The sequence below is a fragment of the Stigmatopora nigra genome, unplaced genomic scaffold (genome assembly GCF_051989575.1).
Source record: "Stigmatopora nigra isolate UIUO_SnigA unplaced genomic scaffold, RoL_Snig_1.1 HiC_scaffold_26, whole genome shotgun sequence".
NCBI lineage: Eukaryota > Metazoa > Chordata > Actinopteri > Syngnathiformes > Syngnathidae > Stigmatopora > Stigmatopora nigra.
This window is the reverse complement of record NW_027551605.1, coordinates 1,972,900-2,000,123: the sequence shown is the minus strand read 5'-3', so window position 1 is coordinate 2,000,123 and position 27,224 is coordinate 1,972,900. Positions and strand designations below refer to the sequence as shown.

Sequence of the window (27,224 nt, the reverse complement as noted above, 5' to 3'; positions counted from 1 at the left end):
CAAAAATGGCTTTAATAATATGAAAACTGGAGATTAAATAAAAAATACTGGGTGGGGGAAATGTTCAAAATGTACCTATAAATAGTGTCTGAAAAGCCCGCAAAAGTTTATTTTCACTTTTCTGTGTAAAACATAATGATGCTTTTTCGGGGTCGCCACCCGGCGATGACGAAATCAGCAAGCGACGGAGGAAGAGAAATCTTTTACAGATGAGTTGAGATGAGATGATTTTACTATTAACAACTACGAATCTGAGATAATCATCTTATTTATCAATACCTGTCGAATTGGTGGAAGTATGAGTTATACGGCCAAAACAGTAAGTATGATACTTTTCATGAGTGTATTAGGTGCATGGTTCCGCAGGAAGATGCGTCTTTACTTCCTGTGTGAAGGCTTTGGCGCGCCATTCTCCTGAAACTACGGTCTGTAAAACAATATGAAAACAAGCAAGTTATTCTTTATCTCGGATCCCTTTTGGCGAAGATGGTGGTTCTATATCAGATTTTTCATAATGCAATAGGAACATGTTTGTTCCAGCATCAAAATAATCAGGCCGATTGAAAGTGGATCGCTACAACATCAGGTTTGAAAGCCGTGCCGGTTTCGAGAGTTTTGAAAAGCGGTTTGGTGACAATCATGTGACAGCACAGTCGAACGTAAAGTTGTTTTGTTTTTGTTTCTAATTCCGTAAGAATTCTTAATAATCTAAAGAATTGAGTTTCCAGTTTGGAATCTTATGTATAACCCGCTAATGAATGACAGTTTCATCGTGGTTATTTCTTTATGCAAGACCCGGAGCAAAATGATGAAATACAGTGGTAGCTCAATTTTCTAAATTATTTGGTTCTAGAACTTTTTCCGTAACTTTGATTTTTTTTGTTGGTAGAGCAGTACTCTAACTCGTCCCCCTGTCCTCTCAGCAAAAGAACATTTAAATCATACCTCAACATTAGCAACCAATTCATCACAATATGTACTCTAATCAATAAATATATTTGTATACGTTGCACAATAACAAACCCACAACTTTAAATTGATGTCAACACAGGAAAAAACTTGAAAAGCAGCTATGAATAATTACTTAGATTTTGAGTTGGTAGAGCAGTACTTTATATTTAAATTCCCTAACTTGTGCCTCGGTCCTCTCAGCAAAAGAACATTTAAATCGTTCCTCAACATTAGCACCCAATTCCTCACAATATGTAATCTAATAATACATATATTTGTATTCTTAACCAAACTCACAACTTTAAATTGTGTTAGGCACACTGAGGAAAAACTTGAGAAACAGCTATGAAGAATCGGGGACTCAAAACTAGCATGAAACATTTTTAAAGGTAAAAAATACCAGATACAGGAAGTGTGTTGTAGCGTCACTTTTGTGTGGTGACGTGATGCATTCATGGAGGCAAGGGCTGATGTGTAGCTCTTGACTGTAAATAGGTGTCAATGAGGCTAAGGTGCCTGAATGCTCTCACTCAACCTGGGATATACGAGAAAAAATGTTATAATGATCAATTGAAGGTGAAGGTTTCGACCATGAGGACCCGGGAATATTCACAGACACAGTGCTGACTTACATCAAGTACTGAATAGCTATGGTCACTGTGGAGAAGACAATCCGGGTGTACCCAAACCGGAAACCGTGGATGATCAGCCAGGTCCGATCACTCCTCTAGACCTGTGATGCAGCCTTCAGATCCGGTGACAGGGCAATCTACAGCGCAGCTTGCGCCAACCTGAATAGAGGCATTAAGGCTGCCAAAGCAGACTACAAAGGCAAGATACAAGGGCAACTTGACGATGCCAGAACGATAAAGCAGAGCATACGGACCATACCCAACTACAAGGGCCAAGTTGCAACTCCTGCGGACTCAGATCTCGCCCTGGCAGAGAACCTAAACAATTTTTGAGCGCTATGAGTCCCAAGACCACCACCCAGTCACAGGACTCAATGGAATACCAGGCAAAGGCCTGTGCTAATCAACTAGCACCAGTTATCACAGACATTTTCAACCTTTCGCTTGAACAAGCCTCCGTCCTAGCCTGTCTGAAATAGGCCACAATCATCCCTGTACCCAAGAAGTCACCTGCTAACAATCTGGGCAACTATCATCACTAAGTGCATTGAAGAATTGATACTGAAACACATCAAAGCCTGTCTTCCCCTCATCCACGAACTGCATCAGTTTGCATATCGGCTGAACAGATCCACCAAAATTCAATGACCACCCCCATCCACGCTTCACTAAGCCACCTTGAAAAAAAGAGGGAGCTACCGTATTTACTCACATATAAGCCGCTTTTGTCGGACAAAAAAATTGATGACTGAATTGAGGGTACGGCTTATATGTGCATAAAAACACAACATGCAAAGCTGCAAGTCGATGGCGCCGTGACATGATGACATCACGATAAAATGGCGCCGTTGCATCACGACGCAAGCGATGACGGCTGATACTTTCATTCATTTCAAAATAGAGAAAAGATAAGCAGATAAAATGCTGAACAAAAATTATTTTGTTTATGAATGAAATTCAAGTAAAAAAATGTGTGTATCTTGCATGAAATGTGAAAAACTCATGTTCCCCTCACTGCTTGCTCGGGCACAGCCATCTTACATAGGTACATAGGTGCCGTCCAAACCTAGTTAAACATGCTTTAAATGGCCAGACGCGAGTAGCCTTGATTTTGAAATAAAACAAAATTCCACTTGATTTTTTTTTCCCGTTGTGCCATAATTAGGTTAGGTTAGAATTTTATTTCATTCGGTAAATTTCTTGGTTGCAGTGGCAAGACAGACAAGACATTGTCGAACTATGTAAAAAAACAAAATACAGTCGTACCACGTCATACAACAGCTCGTCATACAAATATTGCCAAGATGGCTCCATTCACGCGGGAGCCAGTGGCAGTAGCTCTGTACACTCTTATTTGTTTTTCGTGTTTTACAGCCCTTCTCTTTTTTTTAAATTACATTTTAATATTTCTTAATACATTCCTTTTTACTTTACTCTGTACTTTATACTTTTTACTTTAATGTTTTTACAACTTTCCTTGTTCTGTTAGTCTGCCTTCTTTCGGCTACTTATTTTTTGGAACCATTCAGCCATGTCTACGCTCTCACACACATGGGATTAGCTGTTACAATACGCAGCAGAGTGAGCAACACCTTGGTGCCGCAGTACTTTCGGAGCAACAAAAGTGCCGGGAGAAGAGGCAACGTTTCTGACCAACCATTCTATCCTGGGTTAAGATGGAAGAGCTGTCGGCGCTTACCAGCAACGGAGTCAAGTAGTTCTGCCCTGCTGCGGTTTTCTTCAGCTCTAGACCACTGAGGAACTGTGCGGATAAGGTTGGAAAAGCGACTCTGGATATTATCTACCTCGGTCCCAGTCTGCAGAAGTTCCACATCTTGTGGAAGACTTCCTGTGTGTTTCCAGTTTTTGTCCAACTTTACAACGTCTTTTTGAGTCTGTCCGTTTTTGCTACCGAACCCAAGATGGCGCCGTTCAAATGACAGCCGGTGGCAGTAGCTCCGTCCACTCTTGCTCGTTTCATGTTTTTGCTGCTTTTCTGTCATAATGATTTGATTTGGTGATTCTTAATGATCCCATTGACTTTGATTTCCTTTGTACTTTGTTGGTCTGCGGCCTTGCGACTATACTGTCTGACTTATAACTATGCCTTTTCTTGCTACTGTCACAATGAAATTTCCGAATACGTTATAATAAGTTATCCAATCCAATGCTTGTTTTACGACTGAATTTTCGATCGAATAATTCGCTCACGATTAAAATTTCGAGATGCAACCAAGCCAGGTGGCCATGACATGAAGCTTTTTTATTACTGTAGCGCACTGTCTTTTTTGCCGCATCTCTTTTGTGTATAACTACTATATCTACGAGGACTGAACATTTATTCAGACGAGTTACGACCTGGAAACCCACAATGCGCATGCACGGGCAAAAAGAGCGCTTTCTGGGTAATGAAGTATACTAGTGCACACAACACCCATAGGCAATCGCACTTTTTCTCAGAATAAAACTTCATTACCCACAATAAATACGTGAGTAAGCTCAGCTATTGCATTTCCTGTTATTCTCATGGAAAGAAGCTCCCGCGATCTTTCTTTAAAGACTTTCTCGTTGGGAAGTTGTCGTGCGTTATCCTATTGTGAGAACCATTGTGTGCATCATTTTCAGAATATTTTGAAATAAAAAAAAAAATCCAATCCGATATCCTGTTTTTGGTGTTTTTGTTGGAACAAATGAATTTGTTTTCAATTCATTTCTATGGTTAACGTTCGCTCGGGTTACGAAAACCTCGACATACGATCTCAGTCTTGGACCGGATTACGACCGTATGTCGAGGTACCATTGTACCAAAATACAATTAAAATAAAAGTGAGAAAAGCATCAAAAACACAAAACGATCAGGAGCTACTGGTACTCGTTGCCACTTGAGTGGCGCCATCTTGTTTGCAGTAGCAAATAAGGATACAGACACAAGATGTCGAGTAGGAGTGAATTTCTGCAGAGTGAGAGAGGTTTAAAATATTCAGAGTCACTCTTCCAAGCGTATCGGCACAGTCCACCAGTAGTCTGGAGCTGAAGAATCAACAGTAGCAGAGTACAACTCCTCAACTCCATTTCCGGCTTGGTAAGTGCCGACAGCTCTTCCATCTTGTTGTGGAGGGATCTCAATTTCCCCATAATAACAGATAGAATGGTTGGTCTGAAGTGTCACTTCTCCCAGTCCATATCTCTGATGATCTCACATGGGAGGCAAACTACACAGCACTCGTCAAGAAGGCGCAGCAGAGGCTACATTTTCTGAAAGTACTCAGGAAAGAGCAACTGAACACCAACCTACTGGTGACCTTCTACCGGTCTGCCATTGAAAGCTTGCTGACCTACACTGTGTCAGTGTGGCACTCAAGCTGCACAGAAGCCGGCAGGAAAAGACTGCCGAGATTGGGTGAACAACACGATCCATAAGATTGCCCCCCACATTATATACATTATAAAAGACAATATGCACCCTGGCTTCCACCACTTCAAAGTACTGCCCTCTGGAAGGTGCTACTGAGCCATAACAGCCAGGACAAACAGAATCAAAGAGTTTCCTCCCAAGAGCTGTCACCTTACTCAACTCCAGTTCTGCACCTAGGACCAAATCAAAGTCCAATTACTCCTACTTATACTACTTATTTCTTATGTTGACCACTTATTTGTCTATTACTATTGTGATTATTTATTTCTCATTACACGTAGGACATGTACTATATATTAATACCTGTGTTTGTTTGTTGTTGCATCCATAGACTCAGCGAGTGGTGCGCTCTCGCTCTACTGACCTCACTTGGACTACTTATTTATTTATTAATTAATTATTGAATATTTATTTGTCAGTTTGTTGTTATGTGCACTATGTGGTGAAAGCTTTAAATCTCATTTAACCTGTATAATGACAATTAAAGCATTCAATTCAAAACATAATACCAGTTGATATAAATAATTATCACAATAACTATCACATCTTTTGTTTTTTTAAATTTGAAACTTCTAAGTTCTGTAGTCCTCACCGTTGGCAAGCAGACTATTTCCACCTTCACAAAAAGAACCTTTGTAAATCTATATCACATATGGGCATTTCAATTAAAATTGATAAACTTGACCCATTTGAAGCCTAGTTAAGAATTATTTACTTTGTGTAAAGGTTTCAGAATTTGCTTGCATGGGGTAAATCCTTAATGTCAGGGGTGGTCCTCGAGAGCCCCTATCCAGTCTGTTTTCCATATCTCCCTCCTCTGCCACTCCTGAATCAAATGATCAACTCATCAGCAAACTGTCCAGAAGCTTGATACGATCCAGATTATTTGATTCAGGTGTATTGGTGGAGGGAGAAATTGAAAACAGACCGGATAGGGGCTCTCGAGGATCATTCATCCCGTATTCGGGAAATTTTCTGTCTGTGCTCAGTGTCTCTGACGTGCATTCATAAGTACAGATAAACCACACTCTTTCATGTCCTGTGTATGCCACTCTATTGCTATCACTGCTAATTTAACAGAGCTAAACAATCAGCTGTTGCTCACCATCTTCTTCATCTCCTGAATGATCAGGAACAATTAAGTGTTCACATATCAGCGCCCTGTTCTTTTTTTGATATTTGGGTGGTGTAATTACATCTTAATTTTATCAAATTTATCGAACATTTGTATTATTATTGATGATGATTTTTTTTTATTATTGTAGGTATCTTTATATCCCTCAGTACTAGTTATGAGTGAGATGAGTGGCAAGTGAGCCTATATTGCCTGCTAAGTTCAGAGAGAGGACTCAAGATAAACTATTAAACAGAGCGATATCAATTTTTGCTTCTCCTCTGCTTTATCTTTCTTGTAAAGAAAACATACGTAAATAGAAGTGCCCCTGTATTTTATGCTTATGGAGTTAGTAACTTATTTACAAAAATAACAAACAAATGGAACTCGGAGGTCAGTATTTCGTTCAATAATACTACCGTAAAGCCACTATTTATAAACTGCGTAACCAACAGATAATATTTCAGCAGGCATAATTGTTTATTCAATGAATGACAGTAGTCTACACCAGGGGTTGGGAACCCATGGCTCGTGAGCCTGATATGTTTCTTTTGATAGGTGCATATGACTCTTTGCAAACCTGTCAGCTAAAATGTGGAACCCACTTGTGAGAAAGCTGAGTCCCGAACGCACCAATAAGAGCATCGCGTTCGCACTCAATTTTTGTTAAAAAGAAAGAATGCACCCATTTAATTTTGCTTTTAATTATATCTATGGCTGTCAGAGTTACATTGAAAAATATCAATTATTTATGGCTCTCATGGTCAAAGAGGTTCCCAAGCCCTGATCTACACTTAATGAATAATTTGAGTGAGCATGTGAACATAAATGTTCCTGGTCGTTTATGGTTTTGCCTTCACTTCCACAGCACTTAACTATATGTACACATCTTTTACATTTTTGTTCTGTTTAAAAAATGTCACAGTTTAAGCAAGTGGAAAACTTAATATTATTTCATAATTTTCAGGTATAAAGTGTGCGACAGTGCTCTGTTGAAAAATGGAGAGCAGCAGCAGCAACCTTGTGGCTCCTGTCTGTACGTATAATATATTGCATTTACAGAGAGATGTGTAGAGATTTTTCCTAGAGTTTCCTTGTTTTGGTCGAAGGTTGTGGAGAATGCCACGTTGCAGGACTTTACAGGTCTTTAACAAGAATTTGTCTTAATAATTGAACAAGAAGTTAAAACCATGGGTGCTCATATACTATTACTGTAATCCTTCAATGCTTCACGATTTTAATATTCGCGGCTTCAGTATATCGCGTTTTTTTAATGTTAATTATTTAAAAAAAAAACTTTCATAATAATGTCAAAATTCACCCTAAAACTCCAAAGCAGAAGACAGGATTAAAATTATGTAAGTCAGAACTCTGGTTCTTAGGCCTGAATTGGGTATCACACAGCGCTGTAGAATAAGCTATATTACACCGTAGAAAAAGAGTGACGGCCGAATAATATAAAAGGCTTGCATTCTCTTATTTTTTCGTGAGTTAAGCGGACTACGCCGAGCTTATTCCAGCTTTGTTTGGATTTTGAGTCAGCGTTTAAAATGCCTCCTAAGCGTTCTGGGTCATCCGAGGCATTCATTGAGCCCAAGATAAATTGCAAAACGATGACGTAAACAAAAGCACTCCCATACATACATACGTATTTAAATACATACGTAAATTCATACATACATACGTACGTGGATGGATGGATGGGTGCATGTATATTTGTGTATGTATTTATGCATACATACTTTATAATTTAGTGACATTAGAATTCCTAAAATAACATTTAAAGCCAGTGCCTTTACACAAAATTGAAATGGTTTTTGTTGTTGTATTCTTAAATGTGTTCATTTATTGTTTTAAGCTTCTCTTAACATTCTCATGCAATTTTTGAATTATAGATGGTACCAGTGAAGATTCTGTAGATATCTACGATGGCCTCAATCTCAATCATTTGAGCAGTTCAGGTAAAATCATCACATATTAAATATGCATGTCCTATGTTACATACATATAATGATGTTAAACTAAGCACTAAGCGTCCCGCTTGGTTAGCACGTTGGCCTCACGGCTTTGGGGTCCTGGGTTCAAATTTAGGTTGATCCACCTGTGTGGAATTAGTATGTTCTCCCTGGGTATTAGGTTCATTAATAATCATACTTTAATATAATAAAACAATACAAGGAAGACATCTATTAATGTGTACATCGATCAATTGCACATCTCTGGTGTTACTTGCCAGAGAGAAACCATTCTGACTTCGTCCTCGTCACAAATGATTCTGGCGAGCGGCATTTTCTCCTGCCCATTAAAGGCATCAAATCAAAACAATTACAAGGTTATTGATTAATGCAATTGCGTAGGCCAAAAACAACTGCAACAATCTTGGCATATGAGGTATGCATTAAAAACAATAAAGGTCGGAACTCAAAAACAACTCCATTGGAAATTAAACAAACAAGCCTCCATTCGGCAAAACAATTCCGTATCAAGAGAAACGAGCATCACAATTTAAAATAATAAGCGAGTAATACCGGAGGTTGATTGATAGCCATCCGCTAATCAACAACAATTTCAGCATCTTCATTGCAAACTTGTATCTGGGGAAAGGGTCGAGTTAAATCCAAATCAAACAATCAACAGTCATTGGATCCATGTTAGAAGCCAGGGTTTCTAAACAATTTTGATAAGTCCAACTTGATAGATCCGTCTGCTCATCAGGGCCGCAAGCAGATGCCCCAAAGAGACCCCATCCAGCGTCAATATGCTAAGTTAAACAAGGCATTTCCAATATATAATAATGTAAAGACTTAATGAAAGCGAAGCACATATAATAAACCCAACACAGGGCCTGGGTTTCCTCCGGGTACTCTGGTTTCCTCCCACATTCCAAAAACATGCATGGTAGGGTGATTGGACATTTTAAATTTCGTTTGGTCCCCGGACGTTTGGTCGCCGGACGTTTGGTCGCCGGACGTTTGGTCGCCGGACGTTTGGTCGCCGGACGTCTGGTCGCCCCGGACGTCTGGTCGCCCCGGACGTCTGGTCGCCCCGGACGTCTGGTCGCCCCGGACGTCTGGTCGCCCCGGACGTCTGGTCGCCCCGGACGTCTGGTCGCCCCGGACGTCTGGTCGCCCCGGACGTCTGGTCGCCCCGGACGTCTGGTCACCCCGGACGTCTGGTCGCCCCGGACGTCTGGTCGCCCCGGACGTCTGGTCGCCCCGGACGTCTGGTCGCCCCGGACGTCTGGTCGCCCCGGACGTCTGTTCGCCAGTCAAATGGTGACAGAGAGTAAGTACTGTTGAAAACAGCTCTCAACAAGAGTTTAATATCTAAATATCTACTGTTGATTCATGAGAGAGAGGTTAATATCTGTCTAAGTACTGTTGAAACCAGTTCTCACAATTATATTCATGAGAGTTTAATATCTAAATATCTACTATTGATTCATGTGAGAAAGAGTTTATTATCTAAATATCTACTGTTGATTCATGAGAGAGACGTTAATTTCTAAGTACTGTTAAAACTAGCTCTCAAAATTATATTTGCAAGAGTTTAATATCTAAATGTCTACTACTACTACTTTAGATGGTCATTTTTATCAAACAAATACCTCTTAATATACTTTTATCCCGGAACTTTGACATTAAAACAAAAGGCAATAAGTAAAATGTACTTATTAAAAAAAGACAAAGCTAATTTTCAGATGGTGTTTTTATTGAAGCAGTAAAATATAAGCTCTCTGTCTGGTGACCAAATGACCGGCGACCAAACGTCCGGCGACCAAACGTCCGGGCGACCAAACGTCCGGGCGACCAAACGTCCGGGCGACCAAACGTCCGGGCGACCAAACGTCTGGGCGACCAAACCTCCGGGCGACCAAACGTCCGGGCGACCAAACCTCCGGGCGACCAAACCTCCGGGCGACCAAACCTCTGGACGACCAAACGTCCGGGTGACCAAATGGTCGGGTACCAGTTGAATGTGTAGTTGTATGTGTAGTGTTATGTGTAGTTGTATATGTAGTTGTATATATTTGTGGACCAGTCTAGTTTGTTGTTGAGGTGAACACCCAGGTACTTCAAATTCTCCACGATTTCAATGTCTTTACCCTGGACCAAAAGACCGGCGACCAAAACACCGGCAAAACTTCCGAGCACCATACATACGGTAGTTCTTAACATTCAGACCTTTTTTTTTAATACAGCGAGTCCTTTGCAGCTGAAAGAATCAATGGATCTATACGAAGAAATTGTAACAGAGGAACAACAGGGAAGAGAATCATCTTACACCGAGGTTGGTTATTTTATTTTTCTATCCTCCTGACTGCTAGGAAAAAGAATGTTTTCCAATCACATTTTATTTTGAAATTCTTATTTGCCCCACTGTGTGTGTGTGTGTGTGTGAGAGAGAGAGAGACAGAGAGAGACAGAGAGAGACAGAGAGAGACAGAGAGAGACAGAGAGAGACAGAGAGAGACAGAGAGAGACAGAGAGAGACAGAGAGAGACAGAGAGAGACAGAGAGAGACAGAGAGAGACAGAGAGAGACAGAGAGAGACAGAGAGATACAGACGCGCAGTCGACAGTCCTTTGGAAGGCTTCTTCTCCCTAATTGCGTCTTTCTGCTTAAGGATGGTGGTGTTTGACGTATTCTTTTCGTATTGCCGAGTAAGCTCGGTGACACGTACACCACTCATATTTTTCAATTATTTTGCGCTTAATGTTTATGATCAATGGTCGCAGTTTCTTTGGAATACTGCTGATCCATTGTTGTTTACTTTGTATGTAAATGTGGTACAGTGGGACCTCGGTTATCGCGGTTAATGGGGACCGGGACCACCCACGATAACTGAAAATCTGCGAAGTAGTGGCGCCCCTTCAAAAATGCTTAATTTTTATTTTATTTTTTTTAACCCCCCCTGTACACAGTTCACCATATAGAATACCGATAGAAAGAGAGAGTGAAATTCATGTTATAACTAAAATATGTTGTCTGTTTACAAAAGCAATAGAGGGTCTAGAACATTAAAATAGACCTCCATAAAATAGACCATTAAAATAGACCTCCATAAAACCTGAAACTGTATTAAAATAGACCTCCATAAAACCTGAAACTGTATTAAAATAGTCCTCCATAAAACCTGAAACTGTAATAAAATAGACCTCCAGAAAACGTCAGTGTATTAAAATAAACCTCCAGAAAACGTCAGTGTATCAAAATAGACCTCCATAAAACGTGAAAAGGTATTAAAATAAACGCCCAGAAAATGTCACAGTGTTAGAATAGACCTCCATAAAACGTGAAAGTGTATTTAAAGTGGATTTCCTGGTTCTCATGAAAAATCAAAAAGTCAAACGGCGGTGTCTCAGAGAAATGTATCCGAAGATGCACTATCCTCGGATAGGCTCGGTGGAAAAGCCCCGGTGAATTTCCTGGTTCTCAGAAAAAAAGGATGAAAAAAAGACATAGTCAAATGGCGGTGTCTCATAAAAATAAGTCCGACGTGGTGCACGGTCCCCGGATCGGCTCGGTGAATTTCAATGTAATATTTTTTTTTTTTTTTTTAAAAAAGCGCGCAAAACTCTGAGGCCGCGATGGTGGAACCGCAAGAGTAGCGAGGTCCCACTGTATATGCATTGACCAACGTGGGGAAAAAATCCAGGGGGCGGAAATGCAAAGCTCCGCTCCGTGCTATTAGATATATTTTATACACGAAAGAGATGTGGCAAGACAGTGCCATGGCCACCTGGCTTGGTCGCATCTCTAAATTTTGATCGTATCTAGGGCGAATCATTTGATCGGAATTTTCATCATATCTCGATCGTGGCGTAGATGGAGCTGATTGTAGTTCAAGGTAGCACTGTATATATGTATATCTATGCCTATATATATCTGCATGTGAACAAATAGTTTTCCTGTTAATTTTGTGGCTGTGGCTTGTGTAGTCACATGGACCTTATAGTCCAAAAAAATCCTAGAAAAGTCTTAAAATTTACACAATTGACACTCAATTTCGTTCATGGTTTAAATGGAAAAAGTTGCAGTCAGCTGACCAATCATTGCACATTCCTTTTTTAATGCTTGCAGCTGAAGTTCTGTTTCCAAGCAGCGCAAAACCAAATTCAAGATTTACACAGAAGACTTGAACTGATGGAGCTACAGGTTTGTGATGTTTCTATCTCTTGTTGTAGCTTTTGCACAACACCACTTGACTTATAATTTATTTAAGACAGTGCTTCTCATTTATTTCCTTTTGCTACCTCCAGGAAAAATGTATTGTTTCGCTCCCTCCAATTCTTTGCCACTACTGTCAATAGTATATTTTTTGTTTAAAATCCCAACTACTACTCTGCGTAAGTTTAATTGTATGCATGTTAAAATGAAAAGGAAAGTATTGAACAACTTTAAAAACAAAGTAACAATTAACTTTTTTAACATTTAATATTTTGATATTATTATTAATATTTGAATTGTCCAATGTCATTTTATTTCTTTACATTTTATATTCTAGATTTAGTGTGAATCTCATGCATTCCTGATAAAATATAATACTGAAATGGGACAAGGGTACTCTTGAAATGGAGTTAACGGAGGTTGGCAGCTCTGGTAATCCTAACTTGATAATTCTGCTCTTTACTGTTTGTCCTTTTTTTTATGTACACCCTACGCAAACTGAGTGCGCCAGATTTACCATAATTACTCCCATATAAAACACGATATGCACGAAATTGCTAGTTGACGGCGCCATGTCACAACAAAATGATGTCGTGACGTCACGACGCTAGCGACAGCACTCTATACGGTCATTTATTTTAAAAAAGGCAAAAGAGAAAAGAGATAAAATGCTAAACAAAATGTATTTAGATGTCAATGCATTGTAATTTCTGAAATTTGAAAGCATCAGGTTCTCATCAAGATAGATTTATTTTTTCAAATTGAAAAATGTGTGGTGCGGATAATATGCGTGGCCAGCTTAAATGCGAGTAAATATGGTAATTTAAGGTTACGACATCACTTTCATAAATAACTCAATCTTATTCACAATTGTCTAGAAGTTGAAAAGTATCTGTTCGGATAAGTGTTTTGAGTTGGATGTAAACATTTTGTTATTGTTTTTTTCTTTTAAATAAGAATAAAAGGCTAAACACGGAGAACTTTCATCTCAAAAAGAATATCTCTGCACTTTTACGGACAGCAAAACAAGAGGTTATACGAAAGGATGCTGAGATTCAGAGGCTCAACCAGTTGTGAGTATTAACAAGGAGAAAGGGAGTGTGGTAAAGGAACAGAGCGCGAGAGAAACTCATGAAAGAGCGGGCGAGCGAGTGACTGAGAGCGAGCGACAGAGAGCGCGAGTGAGGGCCGGCGGGCGAGAGAGCAAAAGAACAGGCGGGTGAGTGCGAGAGCGGGCGAGTGCGAGAGCGGGCGACTGCGAGAGCGGGCAAGAGCGAGCGGGCGAGTGCGGGAGGGAGCGGGCGAGTGCGGGCGAGTGCGAGAGGGAGCGGGCGAGTGCGAGAGGGAGCGGGCGAGTGCGAGAGGGAGCGGGCGAGTGCGAGAGGGAGCGGGCGAGTGCGAGAGGGAGCGGGCGAGTGCGAGAGGGAGCGGGCGAGTGCGAGAGGGAGCGGGCGAGAGGGGGCGGGCGAGTGCGAGAGGGAGCGGGCGAGAGGGAGAGGGAGCGGGCGAGTGCGAGAGGGAGCGGGCGAGAGGGAGAGGGAGCGGGCGAGTGCGAGAGGGAGCGGGCGAGTGCGAGAGGGAGCGGGCGAGAGGGAGCGGGCGAGTGCGAGAGGGAGCGGGCGAGTGCGAGAGGGAGCGGGCGAGTGCGAGAGGGAGCGGGCGAGAGGGAGCGGGCGAGTGCGAGAGGGAGCGGGCGAAAGGGAGCGGGCGAGTGCGAGAGGGAGCGGGCGAGTGCGAGAGGGAGCGGGCGAGTGCGAGAGGGAGCGGGCGAGAGGGAGCGGGCAAGAGGGAGCGGGCGAGAGGGAGCGGGCGAGAGCGAGCGGGCGAGTGCGAGAGCGAGCGGGCGAGTGCGAGAGGGAGCGGGCGAGTGCGAGAGGGAGCGGGCGAGAGGGAGCGGGCGAGAGGGAGCGGGCGAGTGCGAGAGGGAGCGGGCGAGAGGGAGCGGGCGAGTGCGAGAGGGAGCGGGCGAGTGCGAGAGGGAGCGGGCGAGAGCGAGAGGGAGCGGGCGAGTGCGAGAGGGAGCGGGCGAGAGCGAGAGGGAGCGGGCGAGTGCGAGCGGGCGAGAGCGAGCGGGCGAGTGCGAGAGCGGGCGAGAGCGAGCGGGCGAGAGCGAGCGGGCGAGAGCGAGCGGGCGAGTGCAAGAGCGAGCGGGCGAGAGCGAGCGCGAGCGGGCGAGAGCGAGAGTGCGAGAGCGAGCGGGCGAGTGCGAGAGCGAGCGGGCGAGAGCGAGCGGGCGAGTGCGAGCGGGCGAGTGCGAGAGCGAGCGGGCGAGTGCGAGAGCGAGCGGGCGAGTGCGAGAGCGGGCTGGCGAGAGCGGGCGAGCGCGAGAGCGGGCGAGCGCGAGAGCGGGCGAGCGCGAGAGCGGGCGAGCGCGAGAGCGGGCGAGAGCGGGCGAGCGCGAGAGCGGGCGAGCGCGAGAGCGGGTGAAAGCGGGCGGGCGGGCGAAAGCGGGCGGGCGGGCGAAAGCGGGCGGGCGGGCGAAAGCGGGCGGGCGGGCGAAAGCGGGCGGGCGGGCGAAAGCGGGCGGGCGGGCGAAAGCGGGCGGGCGGGCGAAAGCGGGCGAGAGAGTGTGCGACAGAGCAACAGACAATGAGTGCAGGACAGACAGAGAAATGAGAGTGCGTGAATGAGATAGAGTGCGAAAGACAAAGAATGAGAGAGCGTGAATGAGGTATAGCGCGAAATACAGTGTGTGAAAGCAAGAGATAGTGTGAGACAGTGTGAGAGAGAGATTGAGAGTGAGAGAGAGAGATGTGAGAGAGCGAGAGATGTAAATTCCGCTGCCTTTTCTTCTCGTTTCAGAAATGGACCCTATAGCACTTGAGATGAATAAAAAATGAATACAAAGCAGAACCATTTCCTTGTTACATTAGTTAAAATGTTCAGTATATAATTCAAGCATTTCTCCACAGGTCAGGGAAAGGTCGCGATCCTCTTTATAGAGGGCAAAACTCCTCCAGCCAAGCTCTCACCTTCTCGATGAAGAGTATTCCAAAATCTCCTGCACCCAGCCACCCCCCATTATCTGCTCAATCAACTTTATCAAGGGATATAGATCTTTCAAAGATATATCAATCCCAAAGAAGAGAAAAAGATTCTCCCAACAACAAGGCTAGTGCATCGTGCAATGAGCCCGAAGTCTCGTCATGTAGTCATTCTAAAGTTTCATCAAGTGAACATTGTCTAGTAACTGAAAAATGGAACAAGCATTCTTTCAGCAACCCAACCATACCTTCTTCAAACAAACATCATTTGTCAGATATGCATAAAACCAGAGAAGACAAATGTCAAACACATGTTGTTACCATAGACAACAAGTACAGCAATAGTTCTTCCAAAACATACACTCAAACAATTGACAAACACGACCCTCATAAATTAGACACAGACACTCGAAGAAGACATAACTTCAGAACACATCAAATCAAGGAAAGCAAAACGGTAAAGGAACATTGTCCTCCAATCAATAATTCACAAGTACTATATTTCTCAGATTCCTGTCAAGGAAGTAGTCGAGAAAGAAGACATAGAAAAACCCATCATTCAGCTCATCGTAGCTCCACAGACGACTATCGCCGATTTCATAAAAAAATCAAGATTAGTGATGGACATGGTAGGTCATGCTTGGAACATTTGATTTCTAAAGACCAGATGAGGTATTCTACATCTCAGCGAGCCAAAAGCTTCACTGATTTCTCCAAAGAGAAGCAATCGGATAGGCTGCCAAAAGATTACCAGTGGAAGGGAAACAGAACACATGAAGAAAACAATTCCAGTAGACATAAGGGAGAGTCTGAGAGAATCACACTTGGTGAAACTCAACCACCCAAAAAATCCTGCAGCGCTAAACACATTGTTAAAAATGAAAAACAACTAAAAAGACTGAAAACATCAGTAAAAGAGCCAGTTAAGAACAGTTATCAAAACAGTAAACTGTGTTTCATGGAAAAACTAAATTTAACCCTTTCACCAATTAAAAATCCAGTATCAAACAACACCAGGCAGGGTGGAAGTACTGTGATTAATCCCCAAATTGAAAAAGATGATATAAATCTCAGTGGTGAAATTGATGGCAATGGATTACAAAACAATCTAAAAAAGGCAACTACAGAATATGATGAAGCCGCAATGTTCAAAACGTTGCAAGGGGCAGATGTTCAAGAAAATGTCACAAGCTACTATAAAGCAGAAGGCACTTCTGGACAATCTATAGATTTGGCAGCTAATTGCATGGATATAGAGCAAACACCAATATCCAAAGACAATAGTTCTCAATTGGAAATACATAGGAATGATGACGCCAGAACTAAATTCATCCAAAACGGCCAATTAGATTCAAATGAACAAGCAGATCTAACTGAGTACAGATGTCACAAATTTGGAAAGGTTGACACTAAACAGCCAAGCAGTCCTTTACAACAATTAGACAATGAAAGATCCAAATATAAATGTATTGATTTTGCACAGTCTGTCGCTTTAGTAAGAAACGGTCCCAAAGGGCTAACGCTGGGCACCAATTTGCCAGATAAATTGAAGAAATCTCCAGACAGGCAAAAAAATGAATTTCTCAATCATGACATAGAAACAAGCCCACAAAGTCAGCAGCCACATCACATCACCTTATCTTATGACTCTGAACCAGGAGTGAAACCTTCTTTTTCTACTACCACTATTGCACAGAATACATGCAGTGCTCAGGATGATTCCAAAGATACAAATACTGTATCAAGTACTATATGTTTGGAATTGGTTGGGCAACAGGAACATAGGTTGCCTGAGACAATTCCTGTTTTAATAAATAAGGAGGACTTTGGGAGCTCAGGCACTGTAAATTCCCCAAGTTCATCTGTTGACTACATTGGGGTGTCAAAGGTGAGCAGTACAACAGAAGAAATTGCTCCACCCAAAAATCATTCCGCACCTACCGACACACTGAGGGAAAGCTCTGGCGAAGATAGTCACACAAAAAAAATGGAGCCTTGCAGTTCAAAGCCATTACTTCATGATGAAGACTCCATGATGAACACTTTTTGCCATATCAAGAGAATCCCAGATGCGATCAGCCCTCTGAGGAGTCCAGTCCACCTAATGAATACAAGCCATCACCTTGTTGATGGAAAGCTCGACCATATCAAAAGTTTACAAAAAGGTAATGTTGATGTTCATACATTTGATATACTATCACCTGGTATTTAAAATAATTTTGGTTACAAATGCCTAAAATTGCCAATCCATGATTCTTTCATTCTTTTATTTTGCATCTGTGAACTACAGATTTTCAAGAACATGGGAATGAAAAAAAAAAAGATGCACTAGTTTGTCGCATTAAATGTTTTTGAATTTCGGATACTCATTGAATAAGCCAATTGAGGTATTGTCGTTACTGCAATTGTTCAATGAGAGTTCTTTCTGTGTCCTCAATTATTCTTACAGTAGGGAGTTTTGGAAGAGGTGGGTGGGTAGGCCATATATTTTCTTCATAGATTGGTTCCCCCTACACAACCATATCAGAGGGTATGTAATGTTTTATTTCAGTGCTTGAGTGTTTGAATGAAAAACCATCTTGGTCTCGACTGCCAATATTGAATATGAAGTTAATATTTTCATTTTAACTGCATATTGTGATAAAAGGGTTTTGTCTTGAGTATTCTCGTATACATAGGAAATATTCAGTTTACAAAAAGCCTCAATTGGAAAAATTTGTTTCAAGATAGAGAAAAAAAAATCTTAAGTATGAAACGCAAAATCTCCAGAAAAATCAAATGGCCCTGAATTGTAAATGCGCTTCCTGTATTTTATTTTGACATTACCATGATAGCAAGGTGTTCGGAGAGCAACTCTATCTCCAATCGCCACACCCGACAGGCCTGCATTGACCTGGAAATAGCTGTTCCTTGAATTGAATTGAATTCTTTTATTGTCATAATACAAATATAATGAGATTTAAAGCTTTCACCACATAGTGCACAAATAACTGCAGCCGGACAAATAAATCACTAAATAAGTAGTCCACGTGATGGCAGAAGAGAGAAGCGGGAAGTGGGAGCACGGAGAGGGACAGGAACAGGCTGAACAAGCTGATCAGGAGGGCCAGCTCTGTTCTGGGCTGTCCTTTGGACTCTGTGGAGGAAGTGGGAGAGCGGAGGATGCTGACCAGGATGAGGTCCATCATGGACAGCACCTCCCACCCCCTGCATGAGTCTGTGGAGTCCCTCCAAAGCTCTTTCAGCAATAGACTGCTACACCCTCATCGCAGGAAGGAGCGCTTCCGCAGATCCTTCCTCCCATCAGCCGTCAGGCTCTTTAACTCAAAAAGGCTGTGGGTTAGGACCTCCCGAATTTCGGATACAGTGTAGATGTGCTTGTATATGTATGTATGTGTATGTATATATATATATCTCACCAACACAGTTACCTATTTATATATTTATTCATGTATTTATTTATTAACTTACTATTAAGTACCCATTTGTGTATAATGCCTTTTCTATTCCTGCATCCTCACCCTCTTCCTATTGCAACAAAGAAATTTCCCGATTACGGGATGAATAAAGTTATCCAATCCAATCCAAGCACCCTTATTTCGTCTGAAGTCCAGGATGAATTCCATGGTTGGTTTTGGAGAGGTTCAGCGCCAAGTCGCACCACTTGCTGAGTCTATGGAGACACAACAAACAAGCAGACACAATCAATATATTATATGGACAATCAAAAAATAAGAAATCAGTAGTTCAAGTGAGGTCAGCAGAACGGAGATGGGCTTGTTCCGTCAGAAGCCCAGGATGGTGCCACGGTTTTGGAGACGTTCAGCGCCTAGTTGCAAAGCTCGCTGAGGCTGGACGCTATAACAAACAGGCAAACACATAGAAATCAATACATATTATTGATAAATAATCACTAAATAGTAATGATAAATAAATAACCCCAAAATAGTGATCGATTAGTGGTCAAAATAATAAATACTAAGTCGTGAAAGTAGTAGTAATAGGTCTTGATTAGGTCCTAGGTGTAGAACTTGAGTTGTTTATGGTGACAGTTCAGAAGAAACTCCATGAGTCTGTCTTTTCCGTTATTTGTCCATTGTATTCACGGGGTTCTGTCAGTTTATGTGGGTTGTCAAACTTTTGCCTCGACCTCTCACTTCTCATGCGCTTGCTCTTCAATAACAATAAAAAATAGGTTTTTATGTTTGTTATTCATTTTAATGGTTTAATTTTTTTTTAAATTGAACTTCTGGTTTCCTCTTTTTGGTTTTTCACATCTTTCATGCCAAATTGGTAAATTTTTATCATTTGAGGACGTTAAACCAAATTAGCGAATTTACTCGTCTACTTGAAAAATCTACGTTACAAAACTTACTTCTGGAACAAATTTATTTTGTTATTAGAGGTACCATTATTTGCATTTTCTAAGCGACCAATTGACTAGTTTTTGTCTTCTCTTTCCTGCACAGAGTTCTCAGCTGTTTCTGATGATGGAAACAAAAACTTGCATTTAAACAAAGAAAATAAATATCCAGGCTGTCCTCTAAAAAATGAAAAGCAGGACTTTGAGGTCAAACAATCAGGACTGCCTTCCAATATTTCTGACACTGAGCAAGCGGAAGAGGATATTCGAACTGGAACTGAGGATGGAAAATCACCTAATACAACCAAGTGTCTAAAGGTGGCAGAAAAACTCAGACATAGAGGAAATCTTTTGAAGAACATATCAAAAGTAACATGTGTTGCTTCAGATGAAATGACTACAACAGGAAATGTATCAACACAAAGTCCTGGTAACAAGAGTCGTTTTAAAACAGTTTGTCCAACGTCATCCAAGGCTTCTTTTTCAACAATAGAAGAAGTAATGGAAATGTTCACAACAGTTCGCTTGGTAATCCGAAAGAAATACATGAAGCTTCACAAAACATTTCCGAGGAAAAGTTTCTGTGGTGTGATGGAGAACTTTAGGGAGTCTTTTTTGGAATTCTTGGATGGGGCCCATTTTGCTCAAATATGCTGTCAAGCTATGGATCTGAAATCAAAGCTGAAAGTATTAATAGTATCGTTTTTTGACAAAGTAGCTGACAATGGTATTGTGAAGCGGATCTTTGAGCAACAAGCTGTTGACTTGAAGCAAAAGTTGTGGGTCTTTGTAGATAATCAGGTTGACTTTTTGCTCAAGGATATCTACATGACTTTGAAAAGCTTTTGTAGTCCAGCACAGACATTACCTGAAGAAAAGATGCATGAAACTGAAAAACCTTTCAGACATCCTTATACGAGAACGCAATCTCTAAAAGATTTAAAGGCTCCATTAATGAGCATGAATCAACTGAAGCCCTTTGGTGCTCCTTATGAAACAGGTCTCGGTAGTAGAGGCAAAGACATAAGAATTGACCCCACAGAAAATGAGAAGAAAAAAAAACACACACAAAATGATATTGATAATCATTCACGAGTTGATCATCTTTCTCCTCGTGAGCCTTCAATCTCAGGGAAACACAAAATGACTACTTTTGTAGCCTCTCAAAGCACATCAGTGTTTGAAAAAAGTGACTTTGAACTACTTACAGAGCAACAAGCTACTAGTTTGACATTTAACCTGGTAAGAGATTCTCAAATGGGAGAAATATTTAAGTGTCTCTTGCAAGGGGCTGACTTGCTTGAAACCAATGAAAAAAGAGGTGAAAGCACATTATGGGCTCTAGCAACTCCAAAAAAGACTGCGGAACGAGTCCTCAGCATGACAACCCCAAATAAATTTTACTCATCTGAATTTCTTTCCCCAACAAAATTAAATTCTCCCAAACATTTTAGTACAAAGTCCAGCATTACTCTTCAGAAGATGACACCACAGGGCCAAGCTCAGGTAAAACCAAATCTTGCCTTATTTGATGAAAACTGCCTACTTGAGATCCCATCTGAGAATCAAGTAACACTACAATCCAGCATTTTGTCACAGTGTAATCCTTGTATTCTATCTGAAGATCTTGCAGTATCCCTAACTAATCCATCACCACTAAAGTCTGAAAGCAATTTGAGCTTTCTCCCACCATCTGGCATCCATCCTTTAGCCACTCCGGATAGTGTCATCAGTGCTCACATTGGTGAGGATGCTCTTCTAGATGGTGAAGATGCTACTGAACAAGACATCCACCTGGCTCTTGACACAGACAACTCCAGCCTTGGATCTAGCAACAGCAGGCCTTCAGAGACAGTTGTCAATACTTTTATATTGAAGCCAGAATTGCCCATGCATGCGCTAGTGATGGAAAAGTCCAATAAACATTTCATTTTGAAGATCCGTCAGGGGATCACTCTTTCCAAAGATGAAAGCTCATATGAGGCAGTAAGCGAGGATAATCAAATTGGAAAATATGTTGCAATTCAGAAAAGTCAAGAAAAACATTTTTTGGACAAAATGCATGAATATTCTTCCCCATCTAAAGTAATATCTTCAGAATGCAGTGTGTCTGAACATTCAGAAATCCCTTTGATATGTCAAAATGAGTCCATTGATATCCGTTCGACTAAAGATTTGAAAATTAACAGAAACCTTGTGCGCGCGGAGCATTTGACTCTTAACTCAGAGAGAGAGGACTTACACAATGTGATGGATTCTTCAAAAACTATTTCAAAAATTACTAATTCCAACGAAACCTTTTTAAAATGCCGTCATTCATCAGGACACACCATCAAAACCCCCAGTCTGGATGATGAAAACCCCAAGCCACACTTGAATATGAGTAACAACAGTCCAAATCCCCTGTGTCAAACAAGGACTATTTCTTTTGATTCACAAACAAGATCAAGTTCTTTCAAACCTTTGGTTCAACGCAAAACTCAATGCCAAAGGACAAAATGGAAAAGTCAAAATGTTGCAAACCTTTCTCACTTGGAGGGAGAATTGGAGAGAACAGCGGGATATAAAACTGGAAAGAAACTCACAAAAAAAGATGAGCCTTGTGAGAAAAGTAAAAAACGGAAATATAACCATGAGCAATCAAAAGATAAGCGAACAAGAAGAGATCAAGATTATTGTATTGAAGACATTGCCATTAGCTCCAAAAATGATGTTGACCCACAAACCTTATCTTCATCCCCCAATAGTTTGTCTGCCATGAATGTCATCAAGAAAAAAGGAACCTTGGTGATGGCGTGGACCAGGTCAGTTTCTAATATCATTGCACACATACAGTAAAACACATTGCTGAAGCCAGATGTTAATATTTACTGTGGAAAAATAGTGAGTTCATCTCTGGTCTCACAATCTGAAGTGAAATCAGACTAAATTCCTTTAGCAGGTTACTCGGGTTTACCAAAATTATCAAATTTAATGAGAGAGAGGCAAGGTGAGTTTGGGAGTTTGAGGGAGAGAGCGAGGGAGAACATAACTTTCTGGACACAACTTGTATTTTACCATCTTTAACCAGTTTAGATCATTTTTGGCAGAACATTGAAAATTGTACTGTTTTTAGAGAGACAAATTATCAACAGTTTAATATTTTCTGAATTTAAAAAAAATCTATGACATATCTGTACTAACCTTTTCCAAAATTTCAAAGTCATGATGAAAAATTTGAACCAATCTTCAGTTTGTATAGTCAGAAGATATATAGTCCAGATTTTGAGTTTTGAAAAAAACAATTTGAATAATTTCCCAGTTGGACCCTTTACTCCTTCAATTACTTTAAAAACTGCCTTTGGATAAAACTGTGATGAAAAGGTGGATGAGTGGTTAGCCTGTCAGCCAGGTGGATGAGTGGTTAGCCTATCAGCCAGGTGGATGAGTGGTTAGCCTGTCAGCCAGGTGGATGAGTGGTTAGCCTGTCAGCCAGGTGGAAGAGTGGTTGGCTGAGACATGGGCAAACTACGGCCCGCGAGCCACATTGACTTTAAAAATTTGACAGATGGGCCGGGTCAGCGCAAGATATGATACATTAAAAAAACTTCATCCGTTAACAGTACACATAAAACATAAACAGAAAAAAGGACTAAAGTATTAACATATTCATCACTCATCATTAAAGTAAAAAGTATAAAGTACTACAAAGTAAAGTAAAAAGGAATATTTTTAGAAATATTAAAATGTAATTTAAAAAAAAAGATAAAGGGGCTGTAAAAGCACGAAAAACAAATAAGAGTGTACAGTGCTACTGCTGCCACTGGCTTCTGCATGACGACGGCATCTTGGGGAAATTTAAAAAAACATTATTTGGGCAACGTCGGCGGGCCGGATTAAAAAGCCTAACCGTATGTGGCCCGCGGGCCGTAGTTTGCCCATGCCTGGGTTAGCCTGTCAGCCTCAGAGCCCTGAGATTGGGTTCAATCCCAGGTTTGGACCATCCAGTGTGAAGTTTTCAGACAAAGAATTCTTTCGACAAAGGCTGTCATACCGATTCCAAGAAAAGGCCAGGTGGGTGCAGGTTTTCCTACCAACTGATAAAATGTCACCCTGGCACCAATCTGTTCTCTTTCAAATGTATGTACTTAGTTGATTGCAGGTAGGTGCTGCTTGCTTCACCTGAAACCTAATTGGTCAAACAGCCTTTGTTGTTTCAGTTGGAAGGAAAACCTGCACCTACTTGGTCCTTTGTAGAATGGGTTTGACACCTGTTATGTTGACCTTGCTCATGATAATAACAACCAAGATCCCCAACTAAGACCAAAAATTTGTGTGCCCCTTTTATGGGAAAAGGAGTTGATTGTAAAAGTGACACATTTTTTTCCCCAAGGAATATGTTGTTGTTTATATTGTTGCCAGTGTTAGGAAATCCTCTTTCCTTTAAATTACCATATTTTCTGGCGTATATGCTGTATTTTTCGCAAAAAAAAGATGACTTGAATCGAGGGTACGGCTTATATGTGCAAAAATTAGACCTGACATGCCCAAAACTGCAAGGTGACAAGGACAAAACGCTATAACCCAAGACAATGCAGCCAATCTATTTCAAAATAGAGAAAAGATAAATAGATAAAACGTTTACCAAAATTTATTTTGACGTCCATGAATTACATTCAAGAAAAAAAATGTATATTGCATAAAATGTGAAAAAAACTGACTTATGCCTGCCATTGCTCGCTCAGGGTGCCGTCATCTTACAGAGGGATGACAAACTAGAACGCAACAAACACACTTCCTAGTTGTACTGCTCACGTGACTTTCCTTTTGTCTACGTGCATGCAACACCCTTTAGGGATGTGCAATCCAGCAGACGATCCTTTGGATTCATACAGTATCTAAAAAATGCCATGCACGAGTATTTTTCTTAAAATTTGACCTTTAAAGTAAAACATTAGTACTCCCTATTAAAACCATGAATTTGGAGGTGATCATTGTGAATCATTCGAGAGACATTGTAAAATTTTACGATTTTTAAGGCTATTTTAACGGTACGGTTTATACGCGGAGACAGCTAATATGCGAGAAAATATGGTAATTCGGATACATGCAAAAAGTTCTCCAACATAAAATGTAGTAAGAATCCTAGTTAACGATACCCAAATGTTTGTGACACGTTCTGCTTCAGAGATGAAGATCGAGCTATCCTTGTTCAACTGAAAACAAAAGGTGCTTCCCGCAAAACGTTTGCTTCCCTGTCGGATATGCTGAAAAAAACACCAGAACAGGTAAATTGTATTTTTCTTTTCACCAACAAAATGTACTTAAACTGTACAGTCCCATGCAGACAAGGACGCTTTGTATTATTAACTAGTATCTTCAGGTATTGGACAGTATCAGATTTTGTCACAAGATTGAACCTGATCCAAACATGGTGTTTTCAGTACCGTGAAGCTTTTACTGCAGTGAATGAAACCAGTCACCAAACATGTCTGCTGAGTGGTAACAGAGCATTGTATAAAGCAAGAGCATTTCTTCAGGTTCGACCAGGGCACACTTTAATACTAAAATTATGGTTTTCATTAAATGGTTACATCATTTCTTGCATTACTCTTACTGGATGAAAAATGATGGCTCTGGATGGTATCGGCAAAACATATCTTTGAAAAAATCGGATCAGATTGGAAGTAAAAAAAAATAAATCGGCATCAGGGGCACGAGACTAGAAAGTTTTCGGTCCCATCCGCTAACACTGGAAATGTGAGGTCTCTGCCACACTGTGAGAGTAAAAGAAGAGCACCCTCCTGATGTTCACTGACTTGTGGCAGAATTAACTCAACTCTGGATTTGCTCCTATTTCACTTCGTCAGAGTAGACCGGGGTGTGAGAGAGTGCTGAAAAGAAGGGATGAGGGATTTTAATGTAATACATTAATGAGACCTGGTCTAATGTTGGACATGTTAGCATTATAAATTAGCTCTGCACTAAGGACCTTGAACTTTTGGCTGTGGCTGATGCTGCTGCAGCCTGTGACCTGTCCCAGCTGCAAATGGCTCTCCCTTTCCCTCTGGTCATTATCTCAGGAGGCTTTCATCATAGGTCACTCTCCCCACATTCTTCCAGTATTGTTTATTTATATTACCGTTTTTCAGATATAAATATGTATTTCTTACACGATGTTTTTTTTTTCCACTTGTCACTTTTGCAAAAAGTATACACGCTGTTCCAATAATGCATTGATTCATTTAAAAAAAAAAAAACTAATTTTCCAATTTTAGATGTAGGAAATGTGCATATTAAAGGCATTGTCGTATTGGTCCGATCTCAAGTGGAAAACCGACTGACTTTTAAGTGTTAGGAGTGGACCAGAAAGCATTGGCAACTCTAGGGCTTCATTGTGACAACAATGTGCGTTTTAAGCACTCTTTAAATAAAAATTTGAAAAATCAGACCAAACCGATTTTGTATATTGCAAAGAAACTCAACAATGTGCCCTTATACCACATTTAAGTTTCATCGTGCTTTCACTGTATTGGATGGTCGCATTTCCAAGTTTAAGAAGGTGTTCAGGCTTGCTTCTTTTTTTTTTTTTTTTGTCATGTGAAGGGTTCCCACACAAGGTCAATGTAATTGGACAAAGAAAGGTGACAGGAGGCCAGTTGGTGTTTGACTAGATGGGCAGCGCTCTATGCTGTTGCACGATAAGTTTGGATTTTAGTCTGGGATTCACAGAAATATAAATGCTTGTGCCTATTCACACTTTTTCATGCCCTTGTTATACATCAATGTTGTTTCCTGTTCAACCATACTGTTGCATGCCAAATTAAGAGCATTGTGGTATTCCTGTATGTCTAATATTTTCCACAACACTCTAAGCTGATTTGGATAAATAAATCATTAAAATTTAAAATGTTTACAAACCTTTTTGTTGTTGTTGTTGCCCTCCAGATTTCTCAGAGATTTGACCAGCTGATGAATCTTGTCAAGAAACAGGGCAATATGAATACCTGATCACCCAAGTTTTCATTATTTTTTTTCTTTTCAATCTACAAGAGTAGTGTATGTAAAACATATATGCAGGTGTCATATCTGTTGTACGATTGTTAGTTTAAATCTAAAATTTAAATCTTCCAATCGTAAACTAAAATACAACAATCCACCCTATTTTTCAATTGTACATGTCAAATGTATAAACATTATTTGTGTGTAAATGGTCACATTTTTCCTCAACAAGAAATGTTCAGCAAGTAATCACAAAATAGATCAGTGTTTAAAATCTTATCTCTTTTTTATGAATGGTTCCCACAGACCTCAATGCATCCTTTTTCTTTGCTCTTGCCGTTGCACATGTACACAAGTCCTTTAGTTTTATGGAAGTAGCAAAGCCTTAGTAGTTCTTGTCACAACTTTCTTCAAAACTTGCAATACCTCAGCTTATTTCTTGTATTTGACTATTTGTGAAAATCTTTTGTTATAGAACAGACCCTTTTTTTTTGCTCAAGTGGCCGTACATAAATAATTTTACGGTGTTTTGTTTAGTATTAAAACACAGAATTTACTACTGTAAATAATGTATATAGTTTATTGGTTGAAATAAAGTTTTGTTAATTCTTGTG

At 40.8% G+C, this 27,224-nt stretch overlaps 1 protein-coding gene across 5 annotated transcripts; it reads left to right on the top strand.

Annotated features, from left to right (window-relative positions):
* Positions 1–173: 173 nt before the first annotated feature.
* Positions 174–27,224, top strand: casp8ap2 (caspase 8 associated protein 2). 5 transcript variants are annotated; one of them, XM_077711457.1, is made up of 10 exons: positions 174–319; positions 7,080–7,148; positions 8,008–8,073; positions 10,314–10,402; positions 12,196–12,270; positions 13,240–13,355; positions 15,195–17,431; positions 19,736–22,433; positions 24,797–24,896; positions 26,557–27,224. In XM_077711457.1, exons 2-10 carry the CDS (start codon positions 7,112–7,114, stop codon positions 26,617–26,619), a joined length of 5,481 nt encoding a protein of 1,826 aa, XP_077567583.1. In that variant the 5' UTR covers positions 174–319; positions 7,080–7,111; the 3' UTR covers positions 26,620–27,224. The 5 variants fall into 5 exon arrangements, with proteins under 5 accessions (XP_077567583.1, XP_077567585.1, XP_077567586.1 ...); XM_077711456.1 differs by lacking the exon at positions 174–319 and adding an exon at positions 380–586; XM_077711458.1 differs by lacking the exons at positions 174–319; positions 26,557–27,224 and adding exons at positions 380–586; positions 26,215–26,545.

Coding starts and splice junctions, on each gene's coding strand:
- casp8ap2 (XM_077711457.1), top strand. CDS start 7,112: ATGGAGAGCAGCAGCAGCAACCTTGTGGCTCCTGTCT. Junction 12,271..13,239: donor TTGAACTGATGGAGCTACAG/GTTTGTGATGTT, acceptor CTTTTAAATAAG/AATAAAAGGCTAAACACGGA. Junction 22,434..24,796: donor TTGGTGATGGCGTGGACCAG/GTCAGTTTCTAA, acceptor GTTCTGCTTCAG/AGATGAAGATCGAGCTATCC.